We start from the raw sequence: 14,671 nt of genomic DNA, 5'->3' as shown, positions 1-14,671 counted from the left end.
TCCAGACATCAGAAAACTCAAGTCCTCACCGTGTGGGATTTCCCCACAGAGTATCTCCATTCCTTCCCTTTGCTAGGAAATTGTACTAGATCCACTGGTGTTTTATGAGGGGTTTGGAACCTTTCAGAGTCTTTCGTACTACAAGTGTGAATGAAATCAGTAATATGAGGGAAAGCTTCTTCCCCAGAGGTGTTGGCTGCTCCACCTGTGTCAGTAACAGAGGATCAAGGAGCAAATCTGTTCAGGTGGATGGAAGCTGTAGCACTGCGTGATCCTGAACTTCCTCAGAGTCTACTTTTCTTTAATGCAAAAGTTCTGGAACTGTGCAGAAAAAATGAACTGGCTGCATAATCTTGTGAAAGAGTAACTGCAGCACTTCTGTAGGTACCAAATAGGAGCACTGGTCAAATTTCTGATAAGTCGAAATGAGAAGTAAAATGCAAAGTCTGGAAAACCTTTCAAGTTAAGTCCTAGCTTTCCTATGTCAGATTCTTCCTTCCAAATGTTCTAAGTTATCTGTGTACTGTCAATAGTCTGCTCTAAACAGACAGCGTGAAAATAGGTATTTCTTTCCATCTGCAGGTAATTCCAGATTAGAAACTGCATCTGTATTAGGAGAAGATTTAATGATGCTCTACAAGAAGTGCTGTTGTCCAGATATTAATATTTGCATAGAAGGCAAAGATTTTCAAGCTCACAGGTACATAAATACTTACAGTAAAAAATTTTTCAAGCAAAAGCCTTCTTTTATAAAATGCTCTTGTTAGTGTATATCTATTGGAAGTTACTATTGGTGCTGTTCCCTAGGGGTGAACTCTTGCAGTTTTTAAGTCTTATGTCTGAAGTGACCACACTTTGATACTAATGAATATTATTTATCTCATCAATAGTAACTGTTGTGAAAACAACTGCACTCTTAGCACTTCTAAGATTCCCACTGTAAACTCATGATGAGTATTTACTCATGTATAAATACTGTGTAGTTTATTTTGCTAACACTTACATATATATATGTATAAAATATCAAATAATAAAAGATAACTAATCTGTACTCTGTCAAGAAAATGAAAATTCCTTCATAAACTATTCAGCTATTAGTGCTGAATAGAATTTCCATACAGGTAGAAAATTTCTGGAGTAGTAATTTCTTTTTCTGCTTTTCAAAATCTGTGCATATAAAAGCTGATTTTACTTTCATTACTTCAGTTATATAAGTGTAAATATTGTCAGCAGCCTTTATTAGCTCTAAAGTCCACAACTATTTAAGGACTTTGACTTATTGTACTCCTGTAGCTTGGGAAAGCAAATTAAAGTGTCAGTACCATTCCTTGTGCCTTTGATACAAGTCTGCATTTGAGATAGCAAACTAGACAGTGGGTATTTTGTTCTATTGAGTATATAAATAACTGAGACTATAAAAATCCTTCAGTACTTTTAGTATTTTCTCAACACAAAACCAGGGAGGGTGGGAGGTATTACTGACATTATAGATACCTTTACAGAAGATATGCTGTAATAGTGTGTGTGGATATTTAATTTTTTTAAATAACAGAATTAGGATATATATTAAATTTCCAGCATGTTCTTTTCTTGTGGTCTACACTATAAGAAGACACGTTCTCAGATCCATAACTTTGAGAAAAAAATACTTCTTGCCAAACAAAAATTCAGTACAGAGATTCTGTCAGCTCTAAAGAGCTTCTTTAATTTAGGCCACTTACTGCCTGGAGCAATGTATCCAGTTTAACTAGCATCAAAAAGTATGGCAGTAAATCATAGAGAAAACAAGGATGTTCTGAAAGAGGCACAAGACTTGCTTGTTTTAGTGCTGCATCATGTGAACAGTAGGTAGCTAATAGGGGAAATTAACTTTGGGTGTCATTGTGCTGAAAGCACCAGAATCATTTACTTCCTTTAAGGGTTTGGGGTTTTTTTTAAGTTTTCAAACAGGAGACAGTATAAGCCCCCACACTCTCCCACCCACTTGTCTCAGTATTCCTCACTTTCTTATGAAGTCCCATGAACTTCCAACAGACTTTGCAGTGTGAGCAGCGGCGCTCGGAGAGTTGTGCAGTGATGTCTTCGTAGTGTTGTGTTGTGCCCTTACAGAGCTCTGCGTGGAGCCAGACACATTTGTTTGGTAATAAAACTGGCACAAACCATCATGGCAGGAAAGCACAGATACGTTTACTTCAAATTAATTTGGCATCTCCATGTATTTTGTAAGTCTACACTGATAAAATTTATCTTAGGTAATGCATACTTGTCCATATTCTACCAAGTGCCTGTTTTATGTAAAATACCAACTTCCAGCTGTGCCCGTGAAGTTGATTGATCACTGCTCATTACTAACATTTATTTGGAACAGGATGACAAATTGTAGATAAGTATATTCCATATCTCTGTGATACTGTGTTATTGTATCTTATAAAAACAAGATTGCACTTGTCTCCAGAATTTCACATATTCAGATTATGATGTAGTGCCCACTTACATGTGGACATATTTCACTGAGATATGAAACATTCTGTAAAAGCTTTGTTGTTATTGCTGGATGAATCACGGGAGGAATGTGCAAGAAGTTTCTAATTTAAAGTATTGAGACTTCTGAAGCAGGAGGAGGGAAGAGAGATGAGAGATTACAGAATATATAATGACTAGCAAAGAGACCATAAATAGCATTCTTCATGCTTCTTCCTACACAAAATGAGAGTGCTCTGAAGTGTTTTAGGAGACAACAAATACATGTAAAAGAAGGGATTCTCATGCCTAATAGAACACTTTGCTTTTTCTTCCACAGGAAACACATGACATAAAATAATTTTGTAAATAATAGGAAGCTTAGTAAGCATCAGGAAAAAAATGTACGTATGACAATATTATCTATAGCTGCAATAGCCAGGATAAGATATATGAAGGCTAATGCTGTAACTGGTGTGGACTTGGAAGACTAAAATCATAAAGCAGTTTTCACCCACTGTCTTCCTTTCTGCTCTTGCACTTTCACCATAAGAAGCTCCTTTTGCAAAGATGTTCTCATCTGGAGACTCTGATACCGGCAGAGATACTGAGCTACACTGTCTGCTGGTCTGAGATTTCCTTTGTTCTCTTTGATGGAAGCAGTAGTAATTGAATTAGCCCCATTATGGCCAGTTATGCCTTTTAAATATACAAGGGTAATAAGTCTAAACACAAGTAACTGATAACTCTTCTTAAACAGCATTGTAAACACACATCATATTGTTCTACCATATGTTTGTATCGAGTTTTGTTTGATTTTTAGGATGTCCTGGTTGGCGGCCAGCCAATTTTGAATACAAGAAGTTACATACTTCTCTTTTCATTTTGATAAATACACATTTTGTAGTATAAAAAGAATCAAGATACAAGGATATTTACTGTTACTTGTTAAATAAAACAAGAAATAAATGTGAAATTTTGTATAAAAGGCAAATGCTTCTGATAATAGATTTCCTCACTGTGAATCTCGAAGTCATACTAAAAACAAGCTTTAACTAAAAATTTATAGAGCACTGTTCGGTTTTTTCTCTGGTGTATTTTGAAATGCCAAACACACCGGAAGAAATGACATGCAGTAATACAGCTGACACCTTAATACATAAAGGGCAAAGATTTAAGTCAATGTTATCAAAGAGTCTTATAATAAATATTTGTATCTAGTGGAATAATGTTTACTTTTTCTCTCTCAGGGCTATTTTATGTGCCAGATCTAGTTACTTTGCTGCTATGCTGAGTGGAAGTTGGGCTGAGAGCTCCCAAGAGCACATCACTCTTCAAGGGTAAGTGTTGTCTCTGGAAGTCGTGTGGGAGCAAAGGTAGGCAATTTCCAATCACTGCAAATATGTAACAACTGTGCTGTGTACAGAGCACTGCAGAGTAATCTGCCTTGACACTTTTCTCCAGCCTGATGCATTTCCTGGGTACTGTTTTGACTTCAGGATGAAACTGCATGTGTAGTGTATTTGTTAATATTGTCAGATGATTCAGAGAAGTCTTTTTCATGAGCAGAAGGGTATTAATCCTTTTTTTGTAGAGTATACTTTAGTATTTACATTCTATTTGAGAATTCTTTTCTGTCACTTCATGTTGTACATAGCATGAGAAGTATTATGAATGGCTGAACGTCATTTTCATACTTACTTGTACAGTAAGTGTATATTAACAGTGTAAAGATAAATAACAACTACATTTCCTAAATGGTGTTTAATTATGGTATTCCAGCAGCATATATACTAAAGCAATTTTATCTCATGTGTTTGTTTGCAATGGCTTTCTGTGTGAGAGCTGAAAGTAATGGAGCTGTCACTGTAAGATGGATACTTAAAACTTCATAGATAAGCTGAGGACTGCCAGGTTAATTCTTTTCAGTATCGGCAAAATCAATTGAAATACATTAGATTTCTTTTAAAAGCAAAGGCATACTGATCCATGTACATGGGAGCTTTTTTGTGGGCTCAGTTTTCTTCATAAAGACCTGTGTACCTTATAGTACTGCAAAATGCAACTGCTTTGTGTTAATAGAAAATTGCTTGGCCAAGTGATACTTTCTCAAATGTTGATCATTTGAGCTTTCTGTCAGTGTAATAATACTGCTGCAAAATCAGGAAGGTTATCTGTTGATTTGGTTATAATTTCCTAATCCTTATAGAACAATATACTTGTCATTTAATTCATTCCTTAGCTTTTACTATATGTTTTAGAGACTGATAGTCACCAATTACTCTTCTCTCTCTGTAATTGATTTCTATGTGGTTAAGAAATTTTCATCCTACTTTTTCAGTAGAGACTTTCTCCTAAGAAGTACATAATCTTTATATGAGTATATTCCCATGCCAATGTCTCATAATTTCTATTTCTATGAATCATATCCATAATTTTCCCTTTTCTAGTTCACTTTCCTGCTTAGTGCTGATTTATGTGCTGTCTTTTAAAGCACTTATAAATAAAGTCTTATAAATAAATTAAGCACTTATAAATAAGTCTTACTCTGAAATAATGAAAACTCTGCATAAGGAGGTAACAACTGTCAAAACTGGGGAAACTCCACCTTGCTGCCTGTACGCCTGTTGTGTGTGCTGATACAGAGAGACAACTGTGCTGATTCTGCTTCTCTGTGTGTTGCAACGTTGGGTTTTTTCCTTTTGTTTTTAGTTATCAGTGTCAGTTGCATAAACATGTGTAATGTTTTAAAGGGTCTCAGCTCCATCTGCATGACTGTATTCCGTTTACACAGATGTACAAAGCACTGTGGGTTCTGAAGGTGGCACACAAAACCACATGTACACAAGTACAATGAGATGTTATTCAGGAGAGTGTCCTTCATTTCAAACGGGCATTCTGTGCCTTTCTGCAATATGTGCTGGGACTATGAAAGGGTGGAAACACCACCTTGTAGGAATTCCAGCTTTTTTAATCTGAATAAAGACTTCCTAAATATTTGAGATGTAACATTCCTACTTAGCATTGTACTAAAATGACCAGATGTATTTTTATTGTAGGAAAAGATAAATATGTAATAAAATCAAGAAATAAAAATAATTATTATAAAAGATATATATATAAGATATGTAGTTACTTAATAATGGATTTATTACTAGTAAAGAGCTTGGCCATGATCAAAAGCATCCTTTCTGAATATTATCAGTTTAAACAATATAGATATTGGTATTAGTCTTCTTATGAGTTGTTTTCAAAGATTTATATTAGAAAGTTTCAGCAAGACAATTGAGTAGCTAAATTCATCCCAAATGTAGTTCATTTAGGTAATTTTGCATTGCAGTCATCTTGAAAATAGCTTTAATTTTATCAGATCATTTACCTTCCAGTCACAGAACAGCTGGATGATGTATCAGCTTTTTGACCAGCGTCCTTTGGGTAAGAAATATAGAGCATTTTATTCTGGACATGTCTTTATTTGTATTTTTTCTTTTTTTTTTTTTTTTTGCAGCATAAGCCACGTAGAAATGAGTGTCATCTTGCATTTTATATATGGAGCTATTCTGGACTTCCCAGACCAAGTTGATGTTGGGTATATGTCAACTTTTATTATTTTATTAGTTGTAGGTTGTGTTCATTTGATTATTCTGTATTTTCTCAGTTAAAAGTCAGAAGGAAAATTCCAAAAATAAAGCTGTTGAAGAAATATTGTTTATTTGACAGCTGCTGGGAAAGGTGTGCAAGCTGTTTTTGGAATACTGTATGAGGAGAGTGAAAAACAGGAGGATGTTTTATACCAAAATAATTACCAATTTGCCTGCACTTTCCTTTTAGTTTTCAGAATAATATATACAATGTGTGATAGCATATAACAGTTAGTAATTTTAATTTATTTTTAAATAATTACTTGAGTTGATGAGAAGGCTAAGTAGTTGTCTTAGATCCATGAAAGGTGATATATAGGAACCAATGTAAATGTTGGCATTTTCTTCTGGGACCGTTCTTAATCATTAGTATTATACATAATCTTGTATTAGTGAAGTAAATTCTAAAATTTGTGAATTATTCCCTGAAACCATTTATATATTAGGTGTTGAATTCTGCCACTAAACACTAAACAGCTACAGTTTCTTAAAAGTATGGAATTGTTTATAATATTCTCCAATGTCATTATTTAGGTAATGAATTTATATAGTAAGTAAAATTATGGTATTGATTGTTATATAACATAATTAATAGTTTGGTCGCTCTACTTTTTAGTATTTGGAAGAGACATAACAAGGTCATCAATAACATTTTATGTAATCTTTGGGAAAAAAAACTATGAAATGCCAAAACTCTGCTGGCACAAATATCTTTTTCACTTGCTATCCTTAAAATAGAGAAACAGAGTCTTCTGAACAGTTTCTCAGCTACTGGCTGAGGCTTCCTTTTATCTAGACTGAACTCAGTGGCTGTGAGTTTGTTATTAGGTCATTATATGTTTTTATTTGAAGATTATTCTTTGGCAAGTGCCACGCTTGGTTCTCAATCTATTTCTGCAGTAAGTTCTGACTGAACGAAGAGGTGAGAAATTAGCACAGAAATTGTTCTCTAAGCAAAATGTGTATTATCCAAATGGTTTGTTGATTCCTGTTGCTGCTGCTTTCTCTTCAGCCGCATGTTGGGCATTGCAGACATGTATGGGCTGGATGGGCTAAAAGAAATAGCTATCTACATTTTGAAAAGAGATTACTGCAATTTTTTCCAAAAGGTACGTTAGTTCTCATGCCACTTGCTGAGGTACAAAGCCAAAGAATTCGATTCTGTTACATAACACAAAGTACTGAGGAGATACTTTGCAACTGTGTGGTCAACAGACCCTGTTCTTACGTGTGAATCTGCTAAATTCACTGGGACTGATGATTGGAGTAAGGCCTGTGGGATCATCCATCTGTTTATAAAAACTTGTAAATTTCAGCTGATGAAAAGTAGTACTCCACACAACTAATTCAATATGTCCCATTATAAATGTAATTGTTCTTGGTGGGGATATGGAAATACTATATATTTGCATATTATATTTCATGGACATATATTTAGAAAATTTCTCTGTTCAATGAAAATTAGTTTAGAAAACAAATACCTCCTTAGAGTTGAGCGTTTTCATGCATTAGGCTTATGAGCCTGAATCCTACTGACTTGTGGAAGCAGATGACCTCTATGTTCTGCATAAAGGCAAACAAAGTTAAATACCATGGTAGCTAGTGGTACTTGTGTTTGAACTGAAGTTTTTGCACTTCTGTATGATTTCTGTAAATCAGAATGTATAGTAATTGTGGTAATTTCCTATCAACTCCAGCCTGTTCCTGGAAAACAGCAACCAGTACTGGAATGCATGGCTATTGCTCATTCACTGGGCATGGAAAACCTCTATGCTGCTTGCATGAAGTAAGTAAAATAAAATAAAGTATTGGTTTTCATTCTCTCCGTTGTGTTGAAATTATTTTATTTTGAGATACAGGGTTTATTTTGGCATATAAAATGTTCACATTTTAAACACTTTTTCCTTCATGATACTTTAGAGGTATCACTTATGCTAACAAGTGAAGAGAGAACATTTTTCATCTTCCTTACCTAAGAGTGGCTCTCTTTTCAACAGATGGGTAGGAAAACATTTTGCAAAATGTTTGTCAGAGAGAAGCTTCGCCAATTTACCTGCTGAACTTCAGAACAACTGTCTTCTTATGTTGATTAACTCTCTGGTAAGTAGTGTGCTTTGGATAAAAAGAGAGCAATGTAAATCTTTTTCTTATTTAGCTGTACAATGTACTTTAAGGGACAATAAATGTAGTATTTTAAATCTGTAGTACATTTATACTGTGTAAAAGTTTCCATTAAAATAATTTAAACCAAATTTTGATGTGAGATGTCGTTGTTATGCTTCAGGACACACAGTCTAGTGATCATCATATCCAAGTCCAGCATAATAATACAAAATAAGTTTATGAAACAACTGTGACATCATAATGCAACATTATGGAAGTGTTCAAGGCCAGGCTGGATGGGGCTCTGAGAAACCCGGGCTAGTGGAAAGTGTCCCTGCCCATGGCATTTGGGTTGGGACTACATGATCTGTAAGGTCCCTTCTAACCCAGTCCATTCGATGATTCTGTGATTGTGTATTTGGATAGTGAGGAACAGGAAATCACTGTATCAAATTCTTTGTTAGGTGCTAGTATACATGATTTGTCATTGCCTTTTCCTCTTTGCTTATGTTTTAATTTGGAAAAAATGTACTTCATTTTTTCAGACCTCAGGCAATCACTGTCTATCAGTGATCACATCCCACTTGTTTACAGGCAGGCTGACTTCAAAAATAAAGTAACAGTATGGTGTATGTACTGATCTTCTGCTGCTCACATAACAGTTCTGAGCTGGTCCCTCCAAAGCTGAGCATTAATTTTATTTGACACATACTTATATTGTTCCAATTTAGACCTGCCTAAACTTAAGTACTTTGTATTTCTATATAAAACTATGCTCAGAACTGCCTTAAGGTAATAGATTTGTGCTAGAGTTGTTAACAGAAATTGGGTCCAGTAACTATCCTGTAAATACACTGAATTGTAACAGATATATTAAGAGTATGTAAGAGTGAAAATAAACCTCTACAGCTGCTGCCAAGCATGACTGTCTCTTGTATGTAGCTGTAATGTGGATTGTCATGGAGAAATTTAATCTAACTGCCTCACGTAACATTCATAAGATGATTTTGGCTCTAGCACACAACAGACAACTGAGTATGTGGTATCTCATGCTGAAGTCCTTGTCCCCATGTCTCTGTTACTGTTGTTACTCAGCCAAAATAGCTCAAGTATGACCACAGATGTTGCCAAACATTTCCCTTGTTCAAGAGATGCACTCTTGAATGGTTCTGGCCAAGAACTACCCCTTGCTGAAAGGACTGTGAAGCTTTCTTGGGGCTGCTCTTTTTCAGGACCTCTTTGCTGGAGTACCTAAAGTGCTGAGGCCAGCAGGTCAGCTGTGAGTATTGGCTGCTAATGCATATTCAGGTGAAAGCCTGAAGAACAGAGATTTCAGAGCTACATGGTTGTACCGAGAGAAGCTTAAGAGAATCCACAGCTACAAAACCTGAACAGTCTTTCTGCCAGAATGCAAAGTTCTGACAATAAAGACAGTGGCTAAAATCTCAATAGCACACCTGCCATTGTGTTAGATCAGTATACTGAGTTGTTCAGGGAATATACACATAACTTTATGTGTCATAAGTAGTATAAATGTTTGAGAAGTTTTAAGTAACGTTTTCAGGTATAGATCTACAGGTGTTCATAGTTACACCACCACCCATCTCCAAACTACCTCACATGTGTCTTGTAGCCAAAAGTGTGTGTAGACACAGTTCCAGGCTCTTCTCCAGGCCCTTGTGCAACATTATCATGACAGTTTAAAGGCAGATGTTCAGACCTTCCTTCCCCTGTGTGCCTATTCTAGTATATAAAGATGCTGTGGTCACAATTTGCATCGAAATACATGTGCTACCTTTAAGGTACCAGCCTTTGCAGAACATTCATGGCACTGTGGTACTTGGTAGTGTTCCAGCTGTGTGCCCAGCTTTGCTGGAAGGTTTTTGCAGTTTGGACTAAAGTGTGATTTGGATCCCACATGACAGATTTAAAATTTGTGTTGCAAGATGCACTGGTATTTTATGGACTGAAGTTTTGAAAGCTTTCAGAAGTGAAAAATTAAACTAAAAGGCATAAGCCTCTTCTGCCCAGAGACCAGTTCTGGTGAGTGTTCATTTAACTCAGAGCGCTTAAGACCCGCATTCCAAAAACCTGTGGAATTCCCAGGGGTGGTTTTCACTATCTGCAAAAATGCTTAAGACTGCTTGAGGGAGGAAGAAGAAAAGGCCTGACATTAATTTTGCAGGAACTACTGTTACAATCCTCTTTTTCTCTGCTGCTGGAGTTCTCTGCTGTAAAACTTCAACAGTTACACCCAGTTAATGAGTGTTCTCTGTGGATCCTTCCATTTACCAATATTGGACATGTAAAACCTCGTTAATGAGGGGCAGCCCTTTACAGGAAGAAAAGATGCAAAGAAAAGGAGATTGCTGATCAGAAAATCCCTGGGAAGCCACAACAGATGAGCACAGAAATACTAAAATAGGAGTGCAGTATAAAACACTCTTCAGGTACCTTTCCCTGATTTCTCAACTCCATGCCAGAAAATTACTGTTTTTTTAGATTAGTAAAGTGGACTCCATTTTAGAATGGTTAGCAAAAAATAACAAGATAAGTAAAATTCAGTTAGAGCCACTCCTACAAAGTACTGATTTAATCAGAAGTCAATGAAGGCATTTTATATTTCACTGGAAGTGTCTAATGGCAGTAAATGCCTTGTGAGCAGGGGTTGAAATCTGGACAATTCAAAAAGCTTGTGATTGACTGCAGTGGGAGCAAAATCAAAATATAAGCATGTACATAATCCTTAATTTACCTGATGTGCCTAGAAGCAGACTGGTTTTGCCCAGAGATGAGTAAAACAATAAAAAAGTATAATTGAGCAATGGATGGTCAGATTTTGTATTTTAACTACAATATACCTGAAGAAGGCCCTCCCTGCTTTCTAAGTCGCATAGGACAAACATGCTTGTGATCTGAATTTACAGTAGGGGGGTTGTGTCAAATAGTTATCTGAATTGTTGCTTTTTCCAGTGTTACTGATCTTACTGCATAATTTATCAGTGTCCTGCTAGGTCATGTTGAATAGAGTTTTCAGTCCATTCTAATGTGGATAACCATAAATTACAAATTCTTTTCAAGTGATGTGTTAGGCAGAAGTTGCCCTCAGGTACTGTGTTGATGCACTGCATGAAAGAGCTAAAGGCACAGACCAAGGTAATAAATATTAGCAAAATATTTTTTTGCTTGTTTTAAATGTAACTAGAGAAATAACAGTTACTTTTCTTAGAGAAACTGTAAAGAGGGTAAGTTAAAACTCCATCTGGGAAGACAAGTATTTGTTGTTTTACTCCTTTAAATAAAGCAAAAGGATTCATAACTCTGAGAATGTTTTCTCCATGTTCCAAATGCCAGACCATCCACACTCACCCACAACACTGACTTAGATTTTTTTTTGGCAATTTATTACATCTTTCAGTGACCTAAAATGTTTTTCTCTATTCAGAATAGTTTTCCCAGTTAACATTTGCCTTATTTTCTTCAGGACTGCAGTATGTATGGATACAATTGAAAAAATACAATAAAAGCTACTAAAAACTTTACTGCCTAACTTTAGGCAAACCAGAATCAGATCCCTGTGTAAAAGTTAAGTAATTGAACAGAAGCTGTTTTACGATCAGCAATTCTTGAGGCAATTACTTGGCAACAGGCTAATTTCTGTTTTTATTTGAAGAACCACAAGAATGCTGCTTTTCTTTTGATGGAGAGTGACCGGCTGATCAACAGCCTTCCCCAAGTGAGGTGGACAGAGGCAGCTGTGGCCTTGGCATCCAGGCTGCATGAAGAATGTGTAACGTTTATTGTGGCAAACTTCCTACACGTAGTACAAAGTGAAGGCTTCTCCGTTTTGTTGCAGGTAAAAGTGCCCTCAAGGTATTGTATGCTTCCAAACAAATTGAACTGAACTCAGGCAGTACTAAGTTTTTTAGGGAGGCAGGAGGTGAGTTTTTTCAGTTGTTGTTTTAAAGCACATAAATATTTTGATGCACGGGGCTGATAACTGCTCAGGTTATGTGCCTCAGTTAAATAAATGTTCCAGTTAATTTAGTAGGACAATTTCTGTGTTGGAAAGAGTATAGATATCAGCTTTGAAAAAGCTTTCAGGCCCCTAGAATAACAACATGTACTTACAGGAAAGAGTATGAGGATGTCCAGTATACTCAAACTTGGACTTATTTCTGTTGTTTGTTTTTGGTGTGAGTTGCAAGAATATGGCATTACTGCAGGTTCTGGTGTCATCTAGCTGTTCATTTCTCCTGTGAAAGATGTTTTTTAATATGTATAGCGGAATAAAAAATAAATAGATTATGTTAAAACATTTTGTCATCAAATCTAGAGTTGCATGGGGCTATAAATTCATCACAGTGTGCTTGTTCCTAAAATTTCTGTTAATGAGAGGCCTCAGGATGATTTGCTAGAGGCCTGGAGAGGAGTGGGGTTAAAAGGATACAAAAGATGCTCAGCTTTGGAATACCTCCTGCACAGCTTGATAGCAGATCTTCTCTGCTCAGTAATGCTTTTGCATACAAAGTACACTCTTTTGTTTTAAACGGCTGCCTTTTGTTGTTTCCTCAGGCACAGGCAATGAGCAGCAAACCTGACCTTCTAGAACTAATTTTTAATGCAATTGAAAAAAGCATTAATAATGAAAATAGCTGCTTTCTTCTTGTAGCTGTGGACACATTGTTGAACTCTGCAAATGTGAAGGAGATGGTAGGTTTTTCAATGTGCAGTGTTTGTAGAAAAACTGTTCTGGTATTGTTTGATGTAATGGTTCAAATCAGATGATGTGGTGTGAGCTCAGGTGCCTCAGTCCTGCAACTGCGGTCACACAGAAAAGCATCAGCATAAATCCAAGGTCCTGTTGAAAGTAGAGAAAATGTTGGCATTTGTTTACTTTGAAGAGAAACCCCATCCATGGCAATAAAAAATTTCCTGTGTATTACTGAAAATGTCAGTCCTATAGGCAACACTGCACTATTGATCTTTACTATCACTTTAAATTTGTGATGAGGAAAAAACTCATCAAAATGCTGCATTGTCTAAAACTTATGGGGGAATAGAGTTTACTCTTTTTCTTGCTGTGTATTTTCCTCCCTTTTTGTGAAAGTCACGGTTGCTTTTGTTCAAGACTCTCCCCTAAAGGAAGGACTGCCTCTTAATCCAGTGTGTGTTTTTTGGATTGGGTAGAGATGTCAGTCTCCATGTGTGTAACATACCATGTATATCCACACAATCTAAATAATTGTATTTAAGCTGTGGGTAACTGTAATTCTGAGAATAATTCACAAATAGTATGACAAAGAATGAAAAATAAATAAAAAATTAATTACTGCAATCTGGTGCTATTGTGGATCTCCTTGGTCAAAGCAATGAAAATTTAATCAAATACATTATTTTTCCCGAGAGTATTTGACCTTGTTGTGACACAGCTGACAGTGAAGAGCTATTATGGGGTTCGTTTAACAAAAAAAAAAAAGAGCAATGCAGTGTTTGCTAGTGCTGTAGTTTGTAGATTTTAAAGTATTGAAAAATTACTGTGGTGGGCAATAATCCTTCAAAAACAGCATCTCCATCTACCCAACCATTATAAAATATATGTGATGACATCATTGATCTAGCTTAGGGAGTAAGTAGATTCTGAAAGGAATAATGACTGGTTGCTATGACAATATGCCCCTCGCCAGCTGCTGATTTGTTACTTGAACACAGGGTTTTACGTGCAAGATCCAGGCGCTGCGTGATAAGCTCTGGGTCTTCCTGGTTCAGTCTTTTTATGCTGTTCGTCACACAGAAAGCTGGAAGCTGATGAGGCCAGACCATCAACAGAAAATACAAGCAGGTATGTCTGGCACCAAATGGCATTAGAATTTTTTAGCTATCTGTTTAGTAGATAAAATGCAGATGGAATTGAGGAGCCTGATACAAAATAAAGCAAAATTTGTGCTGCTCTGTATTTTGAAGTGGTGTTTTAGAATAAACCATGATTGCATGCTTAGCTAGTTTCAAATATGGGACCCAGTAAGTCATTTTCTGTGAAAAGTCTTTCCTGCTTTTCTTTTTAGGAGGATATATGACAGAAACCAAACAAATGTAGATGGATTCTATTCTTATTTACAGCTACTGTAAATTACTGAAAACACTGCAGTAGGATTAAAAACCTTATCTGCCTCATTTTTAAGGAGATAAGCGCTGTGGATGTATTAAATTTGCACAAAGCAGATTACGTGTTCTGTGAATTCCATTTGTGTCCTTTATCGTTCTCCCCACGATGTATAAATATTGCTTGTCTCTTGCATAATGCTTATCTCGTGCTCTGAGCAAATGCAGAGAGCTGGACTTGTCGGTCGCTGGGCATTGCGATCTGTGTGTGCTGCTGCAGAGCCCCCAGGGACCTGCATGGTGTGATCAACGTTCTAACAGACAACACTGCCAACAAAAAGGAGTTTTTGTTCTGAACGCTCCTT

The 14,671-nt window shown here is 36.3% G+C and overlaps 1 protein-coding gene across 1 annotated transcript in view; it reads left to right on the top strand.

The window, feature by feature from the left end:
* The window catches only part of BTBD8 (BTB domain containing 8), a 41,058-nt gene that overhangs the window by 9,128 nt on the left and 17,259 nt on the right, over positions 1-14,671 (top strand). The window contains exons 4-12 of the mRNA XM_071565247.1: positions 583-700; positions 3,711-3,800; positions 5,969-6,049; positions 7,114-7,210; positions 7,799-7,887; positions 8,099-8,201; positions 11,878-12,060; positions 12,780-12,917; positions 13,917-14,046. Of these exons, the coding sequence (XP_071421348.1) occupies positions 627-700; positions 3,711-3,800; positions 5,969-6,049; positions 7,114-7,210; positions 7,799-7,887; positions 8,099-8,201; positions 11,878-12,060; positions 12,780-12,917; positions 13,917-14,046 (985 nt within the window). The 5' untranslated portion in view covers positions 583-626. The remainder of the gene's footprint in view (positions 1-582; positions 701-3,710; positions 3,801-5,968; positions 6,050-7,113; positions 7,211-7,798; positions 7,888-8,098; positions 8,202-11,877; positions 12,061-12,779; positions 12,918-13,916; positions 14,047-14,671) is intronic.

Source organism: Pithys albifrons, chromosome 10 (genome assembly GCF_047495875.1).
Source record: "Pithys albifrons albifrons isolate INPA30051 chromosome 10, PitAlb_v1, whole genome shotgun sequence".
Lineage (NCBI taxonomy): Eukaryota > Metazoa > Chordata > Aves > Passeriformes > Thamnophilidae > Pithys > Pithys albifrons.
The sequence above is the reverse complement of the archived record's forward strand: the minus strand, read 5'-3'. Positions and strand labels throughout refer to the sequence as shown.